The sequence below is a fragment of the Chiloscyllium plagiosum genome, chromosome 28 (genome assembly GCF_004010195.1).
Source record: "Chiloscyllium plagiosum isolate BGI_BamShark_2017 chromosome 28, ASM401019v2, whole genome shotgun sequence".
Classification (NCBI taxonomy): Eukaryota; Metazoa; Chordata; class Chondrichthyes; order Orectolobiformes; family Hemiscylliidae; genus Chiloscyllium; species Chiloscyllium plagiosum.
Genome location: NC_057737.1, coordinates 26,650,885 through 26,671,553, shown reverse-complemented (window position 1 = coordinate 26,671,553; position 20,669 = coordinate 26,650,885). Strand labels below are relative to the sequence as shown.

General features: G+C 40.2%; 1 protein-coding gene across 2 annotated transcripts in view; it reads left to right on the top strand.

Moving 5' to 3' along the window:
* ggnbp2 (gametogenetin binding protein 2) overlaps nt 1-20,669 on the top strand; it is an 87,028-nt gene that overhangs the window by 26,883 nt on the left and 39,476 nt on the right. For both annotated transcript variants that reach the window (XM_043718557.1, XM_043718556.1), the window contains exons 2-4: nt 9,405-9,485; nt 17,242-17,495; nt 18,675-18,773. In XM_043718557.1, coding sequence (XP_043574492.1) covers nt 9,405-9,485; nt 17,242-17,495; nt 18,675-18,773 — 434 coding nt within the window. The remainder of the gene's footprint in view (nt 1-9,404; nt 9,486-17,241; nt 17,496-18,674; nt 18,774-20,669) is intronic.

Genomic DNA, 20,669 nt, shown 5'->3' with positions numbered 1-20,669 from the left:
AAACTCTCCACACATCCACTAATCCCAATTCATCACACGTGTACACCAACTGTTTAGATTCCACGGGTGTATCTGCTAGCCCTCTGGCATCCTGGCAATCTCTGGATCTATAAGGCGATTAAAATCTCCAATAATCATACGACGAACCCCAAGATTCATTAAGGATTTACCCATTTTAAATTTTCTTTAGTTTGTATATGGGTTGTGATCATCACTGACAAGGCCGTCAGTTGCTGCCATTTTTTTGCCCTGGAGAAGGTGGAGTTGTTTTGAACTGCTGCAATCTTGGGTAAAAGGGGCACCTGTTGCGAATGTCAAGATTTTGACCTAACAAAATGAAGGGATAGTTCCAAGTCAGGATGGTGAGAGACTTGGAAGGAATTTGCAGGTGGTGGTGTTCCCATGCATTGGCCTTTGTCTTTTGAGGTAATGGTGGACCTGAGTTTGGGAGGTATTGTCAAAGGAGTCTGAGTTGATGCAGTATATCTTGTAGATATTCATTGCCACTGTTTGGTTGTGGATGGAATGCAAGTCAAGTGGGCAGTTTAGTATTTGGATGTTGTCAATCTTCCTGAGTATTGTTGGTGATGCATCTATCCAAGCAAGTGGAGTGTATTCCATTGTGCTCCAACTTGTGCCTTGGTGGGAATGTTTTGGGAAAATGAGGTGAGTCACTCACTGCAGAATTCCTAGCCTCTGTCCTGCTTGTAACCACAATCTTTATATAAGAGTTCCATTAATTGAATACTGATAATGGAGTTTTATCATTGAGAAGGTGATGGTTAGGTTTTCTGGAGTTTATCAATATCTGGTGTTTGCGTGAAGCAAATGTTACCAACTCAAGAATGGTGTTGTCCAGATCTTGCTGCATACAGACAAGGACTGCTTCAGTATCTGAAGCCATGAATTGTGCTGAATGTTGTCCAGTCATCAGCAAAAGTCCTCACTTTTGATTGTGTGATTGAAAGCTCATCAGTTAAGTAATTGTGAGAATGGCTAGGTGAAGAACACAACTGAGGAAAACCTGCAGTAATGTTTTAGTGGTACGATGATTGACCTCCAAATACCATCTTCCTTTGTGCTGAGTCCGATTTTAGTCAGCCGAGAGCTTTCCCCTTGATTCCTGTTGACACCAGTTTTTCTAAGCCTTGTGATGCCAGTTAGCTAAATGTTGCCTTGATGCTAAGGGCAGTCACTCTCCTGTCTCCTCCACTCACGTCAGTCCAGATGTGGGTCAAGGCTGTAAAGAGGCCATTAAGTGACCCTGACAGAACCCAGAGTGTAAGTAGGTAGTTTCTTAGCAAATGCTGCTTGATCGCCCTGTCTGTAAACCCTACCATTTGCTTTGCTAATCTATTGAGAGTAGATGGATAGGTTTTTAATTGAATTAAAATTGTTCTGCATTTTGTGTGTGGGACCTTGCTAGTCAATTTTTCACATTGGGCAGCTGCTAGTATTCTGGAGCAGCAATCTTCAGAACTATTGGAATGTTTTCAGGGCCCATTTCTTTTGCTAAATCCAGTGCCTGCAATCCTATCAAATTGAATTGAATTGGCTGAAGACTGGCATCTGTGCTCAGGAATTTGGGCAGAGATGGATCACCAACTCAGCAATTCTGGCTGAAGGTGGGTGCAATTGCTGAAGGTGGGTGCAATTGCTTAAGGTTTATTTTTTACACTGACATGTTGTGTTTTCCCACAATAAGAATGGGAATATTTTATGGAGCCTTCACCTCCTGTTTGTTCACCAAGTTTTATGGCTGGATGTGGCTGCACTTCTGATCTTGTGGGATAAGTCATGTTGAACATTCCACTTTGTTGTTTTGAATGTAATGGAAAAAATCATGTTTAAATAAAATATTATATTTACCCTATAAAGATTTATTTTTTAATTTACTGATACAATTAGCAGATTATATGGTGGAGTGTTATTTAGGCTTGGATCAGGGAAGTGAGGTGATGCACAAAATCTCATAAGATAACATTAGGAAGTCACCCTACAGAATCAAAAACTTGTGCTTGTACATTTATCTAACTACACTTCAAGTTTTGGAAATGCTAATGTACATTCAAGTCCTCTATATATTGCACTGCTGACAGCCCCTTACTATGTGAGCTACATGTCAAAGCTCTGGGAGGTAGCATTCCAAGAATGGTAAGCCCTATTGAGAAGCAAATGTCTTTTATTGGGAATGTTGGACTGATCATAGTCGCACTTGGGGACTTGGTTTTCCTGCAGTTCCTTTACTTCAGCTTTGAAGGTGAGAAGACATTCCGCTGAGGAAAGAGATCAGTTTAATGTCAATCGATATCTCTCAAACTTCTGCTTTCTAAAGTTGACTTCAACATTTACAATTGAGATTGTATATATTTACTGAATTAATTGTCCATAATGTTAAGGGAGTTGGTCTACTTGGCACTTAATTTTAAAAAAAGGACTATTTCTTGGTATAGAAAGTACAGAAGGTATACATGTTTCATCCATTAATGTGTAATATAGTATAAGATGATAGGAAATGCTCTTCTACCTGTGCAACCGTTGAGTATTCAAATTTTACAGGGTTGTTTACAGTTAACAAATTGAGTCCTTCCCTACCAAACTCATTGGCTTGAATAGATGGTTTCTTACCGTTCTCGTCCTGAGTTGTAAGGTCTCTTGAAATATATAATAGTAAATATAGCATATCTTTCATTACCTACTAATGAATATCTCCCCATACCCATTATACCCAAGTATGTTTCTGGCTACCTTGTTAAACAATATACATGAAGTGGGATAAAGGGCAAAACTCTAAATCTGATGAATCCACGTTAAAGGCTGTGTGGTTTATCCATGCTGCTGGTGGTTTGTCTAAATCTAGAAGCTGAATGTGTTTTTTAAGGAAGTGAATAGAGAGGTTTTTTGACTCTTTAGAGAGTGTGGTGCTGGAAAAGCACAGCAGGTCAGGCAGCATCCAAGAAGCAGGATAATCGACATTTCGGGCAAAAACCCTTCATCTGGAATTCGTGAAACGTCGATTCTCCTGTTCCTTGGATACTGCCTGACCTGCTGTGCTTTTCCAGCACCATGCTTTCGACACTGTTTTATTAAGATCTCCCTTGATTGAGCATTGAGTTGGAAGGTCATATTGTGGCTTTACAGGACATTGGTTAGACCTCTTTTGGAGTATTGTTTGCATTTGTGCCTTCCTCCTATATGAAGGATGTTGTGAAACTTGAAAGGGTTCAGAAAAGATTACAAGGTTATTGCCAGGTTTGGAGGGTTTGAGCTATAGGGACTGTTTTTTTGTCTGGAGTGTCGGAGGGGTGACATTTATGGATGCTCATAAAATCATGAGGGCATGGATAGAGTAAATAGACAGCTCTTTTCCCTGGGGTGGGGGAGTCCAGAGCTAGCCAGCATAGGCTTCGAATAGGGTGAAAGATTTAAAATAACCTAAAAGGAGTAACATTTTTAAACACAAGATGGTGCATGTATGGAATGAGCTGCTAGAGGAAGTAATGGGGGAAGCTGGTATAATTACATTTAAAAGGCATCTGGATGGGTGTATGAATAGGAAGGGTTTAGAGGGACATGGACCAAGTGCTGCCAAATGGGACTCCATTAACTTAGGATATTAGATTAGATTACATTACAGTGGAAACAGGCCCTTCGGCCCAACAAGTCCACACCGACCCGCCGAAGCGCAACTCACCCATACCCCTACATTTGCCCCTTACCTACGGGCAATTTAGCATGGCCAATTCACCTGACCTGCACATCTTTGGACTGTGGGAGGAAACCGGAGTACCCGGAGGAAACCCACACAGACACTGGGAGAACGTGCAAACTCCACAGTCAGTCGCCTGAGGCGGGAATTGAATCCGGGTCTCTGGTGCTGTGAGGCAGCAATGCTAACCACTGTGCCGCCCACAAATCCGATATCAGATCAGCTTGGGTGAGTTGGATTGAAAGGTCTCGTTTTTGACTCTATAAAGTACTTATTTAATGTAACTTGTATAGGAAGACAATTTAAAAACATAATTTATCTCATTTTGTGGTATGTGGGTGTCACTGGCTGACCATCCCTAGTTACTGTTCAGAATGTGGTGGTGAGCTGCTGCCTTGAATCACTGTAGTCCTGTTGTAGATTGACCCACGATGCCAATAGGGAGGGAGTTCCAGGATTTTGACCTAATAACATTCCTTCATTGTTACATTTCCAAGTCAGATGTGAGTGGCTTGGAGGGGAACTTGCAGGTGGCAGTGTTCCCAAATATCTGCTGCCCTTGTCCTTCTAGATGGAAGTGGTCATGGGTTTGGAAGGAATTGTCTGAGCATCTTTTGAATTTTTGTAGTGCACCTTGTAGATAGTACAACTGCTGCAGAGAGTTGGTGGCGGGAGTGGATGCTTATGGATATCGTGTCAGTCAAGTGGGCTGTTTTGTCCTGAATAGTGTCAAACTGCTTCAGTGTTAGGACTGCACCCATCCAGGCAAATGAGTATTCCATCACAGCGTCTTGTCGATGGTGGATAGGCTTTGGGGAGTCAGATGAGTTACTTGCTGCAGAATTTCAAGCCTCCAGCATGCTCCTGCAGCCACTGCATTTATGTAGTGGATCCAGTTGAGTTTCTGATGTATGATAGTGGAGGATTCAGTGATGGTAATACCATTGAACGTCAAGGGTGATAGCGAGATAGTTTCTTGTTGATAATGGTCATAGTCTGATATTTGTGGTGTGAATGTCACTTGCCACTGGTCAGCCCAAGCCTGGATATTGTTCAGATCTTGTTTCATTTGGACACTGCTGGAGTTGTGAATGGTACTGAATGTTGCATAATCATTGGCGAACATATTAACATCTGACCTTATGATGGAGGGAAGATCATTAATGAAGCAGCTGAAGATGGTTGGGTACAGGACACTACCCAGAGGAACTCCTTCTGAGATGACTGACTTCTAACAACCATGACCATCTTCCTATGTGTTCAGTATGACAACCACTAAGGAGTTTCCCCCCGATACTCATTTGATTCCAGTTTTTGCTAGGGTTCTGTGTTGCCGCACCCTGTCAAATGCAGCATTGATGTCAAGGGCTGGCACTCTTGATTCAGCTCTTTTGTCCACGTTTGAATCAAAGCTGTAATGAGGTCAGGAGCTGAATGGCCCTGGCAGAACATGAATGGGGCATCACTAAGCTGGTGCTGCTTGGTAGCATTGTTGAAGACCCCTTCCATCACTTCTCTGACAGACTGTTGGGTTGGTAATTAGCTGGGTTGGATTTGTCCTGCTCTCTACATACAGACTTTCTTGGGTAATTTTCCACATTGTCTGGTCGATGCCAGTGTTGTAACTTCTGGTTAGGGGAGTTGCAAGTTTTAGAGTACAAATCTTTGGTACTATTGCTGGAATGTTGTCAGGCCTCATAGCCTTTGTAATGTCCAATGTCTCCAACTGTTTCTTGGTATCCCGTGGAGTGAATCAAATTGGCTAAAGACTAGTATCTATAATGCTGGGGACCAAGGAAGGAGGTGTTGTGTAATTTCCTTTTTTGAGGTAAGAGGAGCCAATGGCCTAGTGGTATTATCTCTAGGCTATTTATCCAGAGACCCAGGTAATGTTCTGGGGACTTGAGTTCAAATCTCACCATTCTAGATGATGGAATTTGAATTTGATTTTAAAGAAAATCTGGCAATAAGAGTCTAATCATGACATTGTTGTTGAATGTTGGAAAAACTCATCTGGTTCCTTGTCCTTTTTAAGAAAGGAAGTCTGTCATCCTTACCTGTAACTTCAGATCCAAAGTAATGTGGTTGACTCTTAAATGCCCTCTGCACCGTTTTTGGAATTGACAATAAAGGCTAGCCTAGTCAGCAATGCCCACATCCCATGAATAAACTTTTAAAAAGCAGAAAACATTGGTCATAACTATTCAGACATCTGAGAGATTAATAGTTAATGTTTTATGTTTAAAATGTTAACTTGATATTTCTCCTCAGACTTGTGATTTGACTTTTGAGTGTCTCCCAACATTTTAAGGTTTCAGTGCAAGCTGTGTTCTACACTTTAATCAGTTTGGAATTTTAGTTTCTCTTTCATCCGTTCCTGCTATTTGTTTATATTCACCTGCAGTAAGGATATGCTACAGGTTACTTTTCCAGCATGTTCGTGATTGCACAGGGAGCAACAAATCTCATCGTTCACATTTTCCATTTGTCCTATATGTTTTGTGTAACCCTTGTGTGGAATCTTGTAAATTACATTAGTCTTGCATGTGATGGATACAGAGCATTTTGTTCTGGTGAGTTGTCTGACGTGGCTCAGTTTTTGGGTTGTAATGAATCAGTGGCCGGACAAGTCTGGCTGTTAGCTCCAACTTTTTAAAAAATAAAATTGGCTAGTGTATTTGGTCGTGGTATGTCCTCGTTTGTGTTGTTTGTCTGCTGGGCATCTGCCTAATGAAATTGCTAACATAATTTACAAGATTCCATGCAAAGACTGTACAAAATACTATATCGGGCAAACAGGCAGAAAACCAGCAATCCGCATCCACAAACATCAACTAGCCACTAAATGCGACGACTAGCTGTTCCTAATAGCCATATACACAGATGACGAGGACCACAACTTCAATACAATGGTCATAGGACAAGCTAAACAGAGGACAGCCAGAGAATTTCTAGAAGCATGGCACTCTACCACTGACTAACAAACATACAGACCTTGACTCAGTATACCAGCCACTTCGATGAACAACCGAACCGGAAGCAGCCAGAACGGAACCAAATATATTCCCAGAAAGCACAGTATAGTAGCAGTTCACAGGAGGCTTCAAAGCACTGAATGCCACCCAGATGGGATAAAACGTCTGCAAATCAACTTCCCAGCTTGGCTAACATACCCACAACTATGGCAGCCAGCACCCAAGCTACAAATCTTTACACAAGCCTTGAAGATTAAATAATAAACGTCATCATATTGAAAACAGTGGTCACAAATGTTAAAGGCCAAATAATGAACAGCTCTGCGTTGGCAAAACCATGAAAATAAGATGCAGTCTGACACTTTGCTCCTTCGTTTTGATTCAAGTCTGTTTTGTGGTTTGAAGCCGTCAAGCACAATGTCAAGTTCAGAAGGCTAAAGTGTCTCGACAGGAGGTGCTGTTCCCAAATTTACATTTGTGCTTCACTGGAAACTTCCAGCAGGCTGAGGGGATAGATGTGAGCATGAGTGAAGTGATGAATTGAAACAGCAAGTGAACGGATGGGCAGGGTCATGCTTGCGGAGTGAATGGAGATATTCCACAAACACGACATGCTGACCATTTTTTACCTCTATTGTGGAGGAGTCTGTATTGTGAGCAGCAAACACCATAGACTAAAAGAATTACAAGTAAGTTGCTTCACCTCCACCCCAAATCAACACCTTATATGCATATGGTATGTAAATATATAAAGGACATATATCAAGGTGCTTCAGAAAGCCATAAGGACAATACTTTTAAATGAAATATTGAGGGTAACTAGAACTTGTTTTAAAACCGGAAAGTGATGTGATATAAAGGTGTTTATGAAATAAAATATGGAGTGGCAAACCTAGACAGCTGAAATTGTGGCCACCAATAATGGAAGGAAGCATTCAAAAGTGAACAGAATTAGAGAAATATTTGGAAAGTGTAAGGTTAGAGAACCATAAAAAGATTTAAATACCATTTTCAAATTTAGGGCTTTGAGTGACGTTGGCTTGGAAGCCTTTTCTACTGAAGATAATATTTGTATCCTCTTTTGTATTTTGTTTTCATTTTACAGATTCTATTTATCCAGTATCGTCTTCTAGATTTGTTCCCAATCTGCAACTTATCTGTGCTTTTTCTAAAACGGTTTTTTAAAAAAAGCATCTGCATTTTCATTCCCTTGTGCACTTCATACAAGTTTAAGGTTGCATGATTTTTATTGTTGGACATTTTAATACAATTAATAAACGGATCCAAGCTCTAAACCCTCACGTCCAATCAACACCCCTCTCAATCTGGCATAAAACACCTGACTAGTAGTACTCTTGCTCCCTTGTGTCACCCTTCGGCTAGCAGTAAAGCTCCAGTGCAGAAACCAGTTATGGTTCTATTAAATTTGTAGTTGGTGTGTTAAAGACTGGGGTCTTTTTTGGCAAAATGAAGGGTAAGTTTGTGAAGGGTGCCAAGGAAGCCAGAAAATTGGATCCATGGAGACTATAAAGACATAATTTGACAAAGCTAAGGTAGGATACATCTTCTGAGTCAACATTGTGTTCAGGTCTTTGAAGTATAAACCATAATTTAGGCTGCCACTTCAGTATGGTACTGGGAGGTGCTGTATTGTCAGATGCTGTCTTTTGGGGAGATATTTAGCTTTCGACATGGGACGGATATTTATGTAGAAAGATGCCCTTCACTTGAGTTGCTTGGCCCTCTTGTTCTGTCCATTCTATTCATGCCTCCTTATGAAGGGGAGAACAGTCAGTAAGACTGTTCACTTTAGTTGCATTGAGAATAGGACCCAACCTCTGGGCATCATGTGAACATTCTCAGACCAGGATACGGTTGGCCAGGGAGAAAAAATAAGAGACTTTCATTTTATTATGATGCCTTATAACCCCTGAAAGATGTTTCAGGACATTTAACAAAATGTAATGAAGCATGTTGTATCCACTGAAACTTAGTGTAGAAAAGCCGTCTGTTTCTAAATTAAATATTTTTAAAATGGTAATTGTTTCCTATAGAGGTACATTTAAGTGATCATACTTGTCAAGGCTGAATTTTAGACTTGGAAGATCAATTAAACCACCAAGTGAGAGATGTACGGCATGGAAACACACCCTTCGGTCAACCCAGTCCATGCCAACCAGATATCCTAAATTAACCTGGTTCCATTTGTCAGCACTTGGCCCGTATCCTTCTAAACCCTTTATATTCATACTCATCCAGATGCCTTTTAAATGTTGTAATTGTACATTGTAGCTTTAGATTTACTTTACTTAGTAAACATGCGTATATTTAGTGTCTCATTGCTGTCTAATGCTATTAAATACAATGTGTGATAGAAAACCCAGGAATTTATTTTCTATTTATAGAATTGTTTCATTAAAATGTTTCTTAACCAACAACATGCAAGTTTTTAATTTGATTAGCTAATGGGCTGCTTGTAGTTAAAATAAATGTTGTGGGATTGTTTTTAAAATCTGTAGAACAGTGCCTGTGGAGACCAAATTTAAACAAGGAATTTTAAATACTTGGAAGAGTAGATTGCAGAATTTGAGGCTGTTGATCAAAGAGCAGTTCAGAAAATCACTTGTCAAGGTTTTGGCAATTGCTTTTAGATGTCTTGCTCATTTCAGTCCCTTGTGTTATAATGACTATTAACTAACTGACTTGTATTTTTTCTACAGATGGTAATGGAATTCTCTGATAATATGTTGAACCTTGACGGTCACCAGGTCAACAGTGCACAACTGAAACAATTTATCCAGGTAAGCAGGAACCATGTTGTATACTGCAAACCTTTGTGTTGGATGTGAAGTACTGACTACGTATTCCTCTGATTCACTCCATTCTGTGGGGGAGAAAATACTCAGTGCAATAAACCATTGGAAAAGGTTACCTGAATGAGCTGCAAAGCAGGAAGAGAGATGAGTGGAGTACTCAGGATTGGTATTTGTTCTTAGTAATAATGCAAGGAAGCAGGTAAAACACCAGCAACCATTGAGTATAAACTTGTAGCTATTGTGTTGAAGCATTTTGTACTACACTTTATATGTAACTATTTACCATAATTAGGTTATTTATTCAATCCCATAATGAGCCATTTGCAATATTTGAGAATCATTCAAAGTTTGTGCGAAGATTTGTAGCTCGGGTGCTCGTTGCTGTGGTTCTGTTCGCCGAGCTGGAAGTTTTTGTTGCAAACGTTTCGTCCCCTGGCTAGGCGACGACATCAGTGCTTGGGAGCCTCCTGCAAGGTGCTTCTTTGATGTTTCCTCCGGTGTTTATAGTGGTCTGTCCCTGCCGCTTCCGGTTGTCAGTTTCAGCTGTCCGCTGTAGTGGTTGGTATATTGGGTCCAGGTCGATGTGTTTGTTGATGGAGTTTGTGGATGAATGCCATGCCTCTAGGAATTCCCTGGCTGTTCTCTGTCTGGCTTGCCCTATGATAGTAGTGTTGTCCCAGTCGAATTCATGTTGCTTGTTGTCTGCGTGTGTGGCTACTAAGGATAGCTGGTCGTGTCGTTTCGTGGCTAGTTGATGTTCATGGATGCGGATCGTTAGTGGTCTTCCTGTTTGTCCTATAGTGTTTAGTGCAGTCCTTGCATGGTATTTTGTACACTACATTTGTCTTGCTCATGCAAGGACTGCACTAAACACTATATAGGACAAACAGGAAGACAGCTAACAATCCGCATACATGAACATCAACTAGCCACGAAACGACACGACCAGCTGTCCTTCGTAGCGCCACACGCAGACAACAAGCAACATGAATTCGACTGGGACAACACTACTATCATAGGGCAAGCCAGACAGAGAACAGCCAGGGAATTCCTAGAGGCATGGCATTCATCCACAAACTCCATCAACAAACACATCGACCTGGACCCAATATACCAACCACTACAGCGGACAGCTGAAACTGACAACCGGCAGGGACAGGCCACTATAAACACTGGAGGAAACATCAAAGAAGCGCTTCGCAGGAGGCTCCCAAGCACTGAGGATGTCGCCTCGCCAGGGGACGAAACGTTTGCAACAAAAACTTCCAGCTCGGCGAACAGAACCACAGCATTTGAGAATCATGTTCTAGATTCTGATGTGAAGATTTGGGTCAGGAAATTTGATTTGTATAAAGGACTAAATGACTTTGACCAAATAAACAGCCATTTAATAAATGTCAATAAGTCTAGGTTATCATAAAAATGTAGTCATTGATCCTTAAAATTTCCTTGACTAACTTAAACTTGGGGCTGAGAGAAAATGTTAAAGATGGGTAGAGATGCTTTCTGGCTTTTACTTACAGCCTTTCTTAAATAATGTCACAACATTTGCCACCTTTCAGTCTTGTGGCACCTTACCTGTCATTGCCGATCAAAGTATCTCTGCTATGTGCCCTACAGTTCCTTCCTTGGCTTCCCACAATGTGCTGGGATACACTTGGACAGAACCCAGGGATTGAGCTATCTTATTAGTCATATTAAGACTCTTCAGCACCACCTCTGTAATATGGACACTTTTCCAGCAATCAGTACTTATTTTACAACCCCCTCTTCTCCCACCCGCTGCCCCCCCCACCCCACAAAAAGAGTTCCCTCGCTTCCATATCTTCCTCTGCAATAAATACTGATGAGAAATATTCATTTTAGGATCTCTTCCCATCTCTTGTGGTTCCACACCGAGATGGCCACATTCATCTTAAAGGGGCCCCTGATTACTTTTGTTTGTTTATCTTTTGGATTCTCCTTTACCCTATCTGTCAAAGCTATCTTTTTATCCCTTTTTTGCCCTTGGATTTCCTGCTTAAGTGTATTCCTGTACCCCCTAAACTCTGGGGTTTCACTTGATCCCAACTGCCTAATGAAGGAGCAGCACTTCAAAAGCTAGGCTTCCAAATAAACTTGTTGGACTATAACACGGTGTTGTGATTTTTAACTTAATCTCTAGTTATCCAGTGTTTCCTAGTTCTTGCCAGCCTTAAACCTTCACACTAACAGGAACATCATGGCTTTAAAGTCTCATCTCTCTTTTGAAAGGCTCCACTTGTCAGCCTTCTGCAATCGCCTTTTGAAAATTGGACCAGACCTGTCCTTTTCCATAACTTTGAAAGCTAATAGAATTATGATCACTGGTCCCAAAGTGTTCCCTTACTAACATCTTAGTCACTTGTCCTGTCTTCTTTCCCAAGAGGAAAAGCTTTGCTCCAGTAGAGCCATCTACGTATTGATTGAGATTTTTTTCTTGAATACACTTAAATTCAAGCCCTTAACATATTCCCAGTCTGTTTGGAAATTTTAAATCTCCTCCTATGACCATCCTTTTGGGGTGACTGCTGATTATTGGGCAGTAGTACATAAGTGATCACTCCCTTATTTTTCAGTTGTATCGAGAATAGCCTCACTGTATGATCCCTCAGATGTTGTCTCTAAGTACTGCTATGTTTTTTTCCCTAATCTGAAAGAGTCCCGTCTTCCCCCCCCCCCCCCCCCCCCGCCTCTGTCTACCCTATAGTGACTGACAACATCCTGGACTGTTGAACTACCAATCCTGTCCCTCCCTAAGCTGTGTTTCTGTAATAGCTATGATATTCCAGTCCCATGTACCCATCCATGCCCTGAGTTCATCTGCCTTATCTGTTAGGCCTTTCACATTGAAATAAATGCAGTTTAATTCTTAAGTCTTCCCTCATTTTTATTTTTTTTAATTTTATTTCCATTGGATGCCATGGTGAGATTTGAAGCCATGCTTTCCCCCCGGTATTAGACTAGGCCTCTGAATACTAATTCATTGATATTGCTACCACTGCACCTCTTCCCAAATATTTAGTTCAGCCCTAAGAAGGGTCATGAACAGTTAGTTGTATATCAGCTGATGGTGCCGTATCATCATCTGATAGGTGGTCTCATTAATGAGTGACCCAGAGGCAGAAGTTAAACAACGGAAGTGTTTTCTTTTGCAGTGAATCTATAAGCTAATAAGGTGAAATAAATTTCGCATAAGCTTGATTTTGATCTTTTGCCATAAATTGTCATTCTGTCACGGTGACCAGGACTCTTATATACTCTTTGTATTGGCATGAGAGTCAGACTTAAAAAGTGCACCATCTGATTTGCTTTATTATGGAAAACTGCCTGAGGTCTATGTCCATTGGATCTTATCATGTGTCCTCAGGACATGTGAATTTCTTTACCTGTGGGCTTAGGGCAAAAAAGTGGTAGACATTTTTCACTGACCAAGAATGGTTGGGTTTTTGTTAGTATAAACAGACTAACTTGTAACTGCTAAATAGAGGGTCACAATCATAGAATGGTTTCAGCACTGGAGGAAATCCTACAACCTTTTATCTCTGCTGGAGCAACTCAACTGGTATACTCCCCTTGCCATTCCCTGCTATTGTGGCTGAAGGTAGCATGATTTAAATTCTAATTGGTATTCTTTCTCCCTGTCTGCTCAATCTATACTGTTTTATTTTGAGCCTCTGAACCTTTTAATTCTGTCTCTGTAATGAGAACAGCCTCCGCTTCTTTAGCCTGTCAGTTTTAACTGTTTAATGAAGTCTTTCATTCTGGGAATCGTTCTCATTGATTTCCTCTGTACCATTTCTAATCCCTTATCTATCTTGAAATGTAGTGACCAAATGTAATACTCCAGTTGAGTCTGGCCCCAAATATCTATACAACTTCAATATAATTTTGTACTGATGACACTAACTAGCATGTGCTGCTTTCTTTAACTGCTGCCCTGCACCCTATTTAGCATTTGAATCTTTTTCATAATGACCAAATAGAGTCATAGAGATGTACAGAATGGAACAAGAAGTCCACGCTGACCACATCCTCAATTGATCTGCTCCCATTTGCCAGCACTTGGTCCACATCTCTCTCTTAACCCTTCCTATTCATATGCACATCCAGATGCTTTTTAAATGTTGTAATTGTGCAAGTCTCCACCACTTCCTCTGGCAGCTCATTCCATATACATATCACCCTCTGTGTGAAAAAGATGCCCCTTAGGTCTCTCTCAAATCTTTCCCTTCTCACCCTCCACCTATGCCCCCTACATCTGGACACTCGCCCCAGAGAAAATACCTTGGCTATTTACCCTATCCATGCCCCTTATGATTCCATAAACCTGGCAGGCCTCAATTCTGTTTCGAGGCCCGTTTTACCCGGTGAGTCTGTTGTTAGGTAAGATTTTTTTTAAAAAATTTTACCATCAAACTGTTACTTATTCTGAAATTAGAAAAATTCTGATTTCCGAAAACCAGCTGGTTGCGAGCATTTTGGATGAAGGATTGTGCACTTGTACTGTCTTTTTTACAGTTCATTAAATTTCCATGTCCCATCTGCAATTTTAAAATGGAACCTGTTTATGCTAGAGTCTAAATTGGTAGCTTATCTCTTAAAATTAATGTACTAAGTCAGTGATCCTAATGCTAATCACACTAATACTCCACTACGGTCTGAAAAAACACCATTTATTATTTATTTCCTGTCACTTGCCCAATTCATTCCCCAGCTGCTACTGTACCTTTCTATCTAGTGTTGTAACTTTTGTATTTTATCAAGTTCGTTTTGAAATTTGTGTATAGCACGTCAATGGCATTACTATCATCAGGAGTGCCTCTGTTACCATAACTGAGAACTCAATTGAGTTAGTTAAACTCTTATTGTCTCTTAACAAACAAATATGTAATATTTTGACCACTGCCCCCTTAATATTCCTTATTTATACACTCTTCAGTTTACCCTACCCTATTCTCCAGAACCAATCCAGTAGTATTCTCATTAATTGGAAATAGTGTTATAGAAAATTCTTTTAAACCCACACTAAAACTTAATCTCTGCTCTTAAACTAGAACTACCCCTGTTGGTTGGGATAATTGAAGTCACCTTATTGCTATAATTCTTCGACAGATTGGCATAATTGTTGTGTAAATTTGTTTCCTCTTTCACTATAGTTGGTCTATAAAGTACACTCAGTAGTGAAATGATTCCTCTGTTTCTTTGCTCTCTCCAGTTCATTCTCTGAAGACCCAGAAACTATTTCCTGGTCTGTCTTAACTGCCTGGATGAAAGTCACAATGTATTCATTATCATATACCTGGTTAAAGCTGTGGGGTGACCATACCCAAACATCCACCATCTCTTAGCCCTGTGGTTAATTAATATGCCATAATGGTTTTAAAGGAGTCAAGAATTTTAACCTGGTGATATTGAAGAGATGGCAGGTCAGGCTGGTGTGTAACCTGTTGGAGAAGACTGGGCACAGTGCTGTTGGAGGCTGAGAAATGCTTGAGCCAGAATTTATCTCCTTAACACCTTTTATCTAAGGGCTGTTCAGGAGTGTGTTGGAATAATCTAAATGAATGCAACCTCAAAAACAAACCCAAGTTCTGCATCATTAAATATAAAATTAGCCCATTTAAGTGACACCACAGCTATGACCACTTGCATCTAAAAAGCCCCAAGGGCAGCAGATATATCGGTGAACCTCATAGAACATAGAAAAATACAGCGCAGTACAGGCCCTTTGGCCCTCGTTGTGCCGATCCAAGCCCACCTAACCTCCACTAGTCCACTATCCTCCATATGCCTATCCAATGCCCGTTTAAATGCCCATAAAGAGGGAGAGTCCACCACTGCTACTGGCAGGGCATCCCATGAACTCACGACTCGCTGAGTAAAGAAATGAGACTCATTGCACGGTTTATATGCACACACAAACGAACAAGCAACTAACTTATAGTATGGCGACCAAAACTGCACACAATACTCCAGATGCGGCCACACCAGAGTCTTACACAACTCCCACCTGCAAATTCCCCACCAAGCTATTCGCCATCCTAACGTGGAAATAGCATGGTTCCTTCAGTGTTGCTGGGTCAAAATCTTGGAACTTTCTCCCTATATTAAGTCTACCTACAACCCATGGACTGCAGTGGTTCAAGAAGTTAGCTCATTAACACCACCTGAAGGGCAATTTGGGTGGACAATAAATGCTGGCTTTGTCAGCAATGCTCATACCCCAAGAGTGAATTTAAAAAACAAACAAACACTTTTAGTTCCTCCCTTCACTAAGTCAGTTATGACAGTACATATGACCAACGAGGCATTGCAATTGCTCAAAAGGTTTCTTGGACAGCACTATCTAAATTATTAACCTCTATCCCCTAGAAGAATAAGAACTGTAGACTTTCATAGCAATGCTACCTGAAAGTCTCAAGTTACACACACCATCTTGACTTGGATATACTGCTGTTCAGTCACTGAATCAAACCCTAGAGCTTACTTCCTGACCATGCTCTGGATGTAGCTCCACCATCGACTGTCGTTTTAAGAAGGTGACTGATCCTCAGTGGTGGTCAGGAATGGCAAAAAAATGTCTGGCCTTGTCAAGAATTCTTTTTACTCTCTTTAAAGAATACAAATAGGTAATCTATTGTTTCAGTTCTTCGAGTCTGCTTAGTCATCAAGATATCAAGTACAGAAACAGGCCCTTTGGTCCAACTCGTCTGTGTTGACCAGATATCCTATATACTGTAAATTTAATCCTATTTGCCTGCATTTGGCCCACCACTTCCTAAACCCTTCCTATTCATGTACCCATCCACATACCTTATAAATGTTGTAATTGTACTAACCACCCCACCACCACTTCCTCTGGCAGCTCATTCCACGTGTGCATCACTCTCTGCATGAAAATGTTGCCCCTTAGATCCCTTCTATATCTTTCCCCACTCACCCTAAACCTATACCCTCTAGTTTGTGCTCTCCCCACCCTGGAGAAAAGGTGTTGGCTATTTACCTTATCCATGTCCCTCATGATTTCATAAACCTCTAAGGTCGCCCCTCAACCTCCAACACTCCAGGGAAAACAGCCCTCTCATTCAGCCTCTCACGACTTGGACCATCTTTGCAAATCATGCAAAATTCTATTGTCTTCCTAAACATGAACTAAAAAAGGGGTCTAAATCTGTAATGCATTTTAAAATGAGTAGATGGAAAATGCAACATTTCAGTTCATTTGAAAATTGTTCGATTCCCTTGATTCTTATACGCTTGATGCAACCACAATTTTTATTTCAGCAAGTACAAGCCTTGAGGATCACTTATGCTTCACAAGCATTGTGAATATTGTCAAGTGAAGCTCCCTGAACGAGGAAACAGTGCTTTTTACAGGGTTTTACATCAGTCGGTCTTGCACGCAAGACACAAACCCCTACCAGTCCCTCACAGTTACATGCCACCCAAGAGCAGTGTGAAGTGATTAGGTTGTCGCATCCTGCCTACAAGACAGAAGAACATCGCCCACTGACATCCAATTACTTCCTTGTCAGCGGAGCCAATTAACCCTTTAACATCTCATTACGTTTTTAAAGTATTGCTGTTTCCTTTGAAGGAACCTAAAGAGGGTTGCAGTTAATGTTCTTAAAAATAACACAAGTTTTTCCAACAAAGGGTCTCCTTTCTCAAGATCTAGATTTATGTAACACAATGTAACATTAAATCTATTTTGTTTTAGCAACATGGCATGCTCAAGCAGCAAGACCTTAATATTGCTATGATGGTGACATCCCGTGAAGTCTTCAGTGCACTTTCTCAGCTTGTTCCATGTGTTGGGTGTCGACGCAGTGTGGAACGACTTTTTTCCCAGCTAGTAGAATCTGGTAATCCAGCTTTGGAGCCACTTTCAGTGGGGCCCACAGGAGTTCTTTCGGTAACTCGTGCTTGCATGACGGATGCAAAAAAACTGTTCACATTATTTTACGTGCACGGGTAAGTCAATACTTATTTCCCTTTTTGAGAATTAAATCTGACTAAATCATTTTGTTGCCATTTCCTGACTATGTACAATCCATGATATTTTAAGACTGAGTGCACTTGAATAAATTTTCACAGGAGCAAATGTATTGATAAAACTAATCTAGTTTCATTCTGACTTTTCTGTGCCGTTAATAAGATCTTGCCCTGAGTTGCTCAGTTGAAGGAGTAAAACACGTCCAATTAAATGGACTTCAACTACTGACTCGCGCAGCAGTTTTATTATACAATCTCATTCATTGTAAATACTAACTTAATCAATCTGGGAGCGAAAGGAACATTTAGCAGGGTATGCATATTATGGGTTCTGATTAACAAATTTGGGAAGTTACTTGGATTCATTATGGCATGCAATTTAAAATCTCTTAAATGGAAAAATGTTGACTAGTTACCTTTTTGTAACAGTGTTAATTTCAGTTAAATACGAATTCATGAAATGAACTTGGAAAGGATTTGTGAAGTGTTTTGCTTGAGACTGCAGTAGTGATTTTTAAAACATTGATACAGCCTTCTGCTGTGAAGTGGAAGTGGCTAAAACTGGCATAATTTCAACATTTAAATTCAGGAGTTTTGAATAAATTCAACATTTATAGAGTCTGTAACAAGTTGAAATGAGCAACTTAATGTCAGTTAAAAATACGTTAGCTGCGGATGAACAATTTAAAGGTTCTACACTATTAGTCTTCTATGTTTTTCAAAAAGATAGAAAATATGCTATTCCATTAATTTGGTTGGGTCTGTAGCTATATGAAAACAAATATTCAGTTTCTCTGAAAAATCATCTCTGTCATTCTCAGAGGTCCCGTTATGTTCTGAAAGCATGAGACTGACTTTCCTTCCCCTGACCTTTGCAATTATATTTTAATTTTTTTCTGACCTGATTAGAGCCTGAGATTATTTGTTTGTTGCATTTTGCCAGTTTAAAGGAAATTATTTTAGACCCCTTTCCCTTCTATCCAGAGAGTCCCAATCAAGACAACAGTTTGCATCATTTGAAATGGATTATTTTGGTGTAACTCATGTAATGCACTACTGTCAAGTTGAGTTACCTGCGTATAGGGCCACAGAAGTTTGTTGGAAAATGTTTTACTTTGTCAATGAGTTCTGTATAGTAAGTTCTGAATTTCTTCTTAGGTCTAAACTAAATGAGACTATTGATGCAATTCCTAAAAGTAAAAAGAACAAAAGATGTCAGTTACATTCGTTAGATACGCACAAGCCAAAACCTTTAGGGTAAGTAATACTTGCAGTTGTTCTGTATTAGATGATAGGATACTTTAAGAACTGCAGTATTAAAAAATTGACTTACAAATTCAATTTAACCTATAAAGTCACAGGAAATTAAGATTTTGCTCATTTTTGAAATGGCTTATAAATCTAGAAAACTTTACCTTTTAGTGATTTGCTACTTTTTGTTTGAAGGCTTTTGTTATTTTGGTTATCACTAATTTTATTTTAAGTTGAAATATATTTTGTATTTGCTAATGTCAATCGCTAACAGATTAGGAAATTTTTAGCAATGTTCTTTAGGCAAAATAAGTTACTTCATCGTCCAGAGGCAAATTGATCAAAGGAATATTTGCTACGTACATAATGGTGTGATCAAAGGGAGCTTGAAAAATTAAGTTATAGTTATCAATTTTGTTCAGTGCCTAAGTTGAATGCTTGTGGCCCATCTTGGTGCATGTTCTTAAGGTTATTGGGGCTTTGCCTTATTTTTGTGATTTATGTATTTACAAGTTAAAGTATACACTTTGATCACCTTAACTGTAGCTCTTTATGGTTTTCAAAACCTGCTGTTCATTATGGCAATGAAATCTGCTCTGCAGTACTCAAAATCCTGCAGCAATCAATTTTCAGAAGTGTAATACACTCATTAGGAACTTTTTTTTATTTGCTAGCTTCATATTCTTATTCATTACCTCAGCTCTGTTTCTATTTTGGGAGCAGCTTACCTACCTAGAATGTTAGTGACATGCTTTGAGTTGTCCAACATGGTTTTTCTGAGGCCAGTCAAAAACTTGAAGGTACAGACTCGTGACAGTAGCTACACGCCAGTCTACCCAGGGTTTGATACTTAGCATAACTGAGTAAAAGTGCTATGCTGGACTGCTGAAACTAGTTTTTCAGGCTATATCATCGGTAGAACGATGGTGGTAATGTACTGCTCACAGACTTGAGTGCATGAGAGTTTCTGTTCCCTTTCTAACCACTTGGTAGATGCCCAAATATAGTCGTTTGGTTATCTGATTATTCTGGATTGGTAAGCAGGGATTTGGGGGAATAAGAGAGGAGGATGAAAGTAGAGAGAGGGAGGCACTGCCATATGGCCTGTGAATGAGAAGGGAATGCTACAACTGGAGCCTCAAATTTTTTTCTATTTAGTTCCAGATAAATTTTCAGTTTACTTTACAGTAAACCAGTACGAGGAAATCTGTTAGTAATTTTGTTCTGGAATGTTTTTTCTTCTATCTTGTCAATTACAGGTATTTTGAGGAGAACAGCTGTAAATTATGGTCATGCAGTTGTGGTCTTTCTCATGTAATCCAATAAATTGACATAGGGAAGGGTTTATAAATTGGGACTAGCAGAAGCTTAACCTCAAAGTTTGAGAGAAGATTTGTAGCTCGGATGCTCGTTGCTGTGGTTCCATTTGCCGAGCTGGAAGTTTTTGTTGCAAACGTTTCGTCCCCTGTCTAGGTGACATCCTCAGTGCTTGGGAGCCTCCTGTGAAGCACTGTGGTGTTTCCTCCGGCATTTATAGTGGCCTGTCCCTGCCGCTTCCAGTTGTCAGTTTCAGCTGTCCGCTGTAGTGGCCGGTATATTGGGTCCGAGAACAAATCAACGGAACACCCATGGGCTCACCGATCTCGGGACTCATAGCAGAAGCAGTAATGCAAAGGTTAGAACAAACAGTCTTACCACAAATTCAACTCAAACTCTGGGTCAGATATGTTGATGACACCTTTGTAATCATTAAAAACACGGAAATAGAGAAAACACACCGATCATCAACGCCACACTAACAGGAATCCAATTCACGAGAGAAGAAGAAAAGGATAACCAACTCCCATTCCTAGACGTGAGGGTACAGAGAACAACGAATGGAGAATTCACCACAAAGGTATA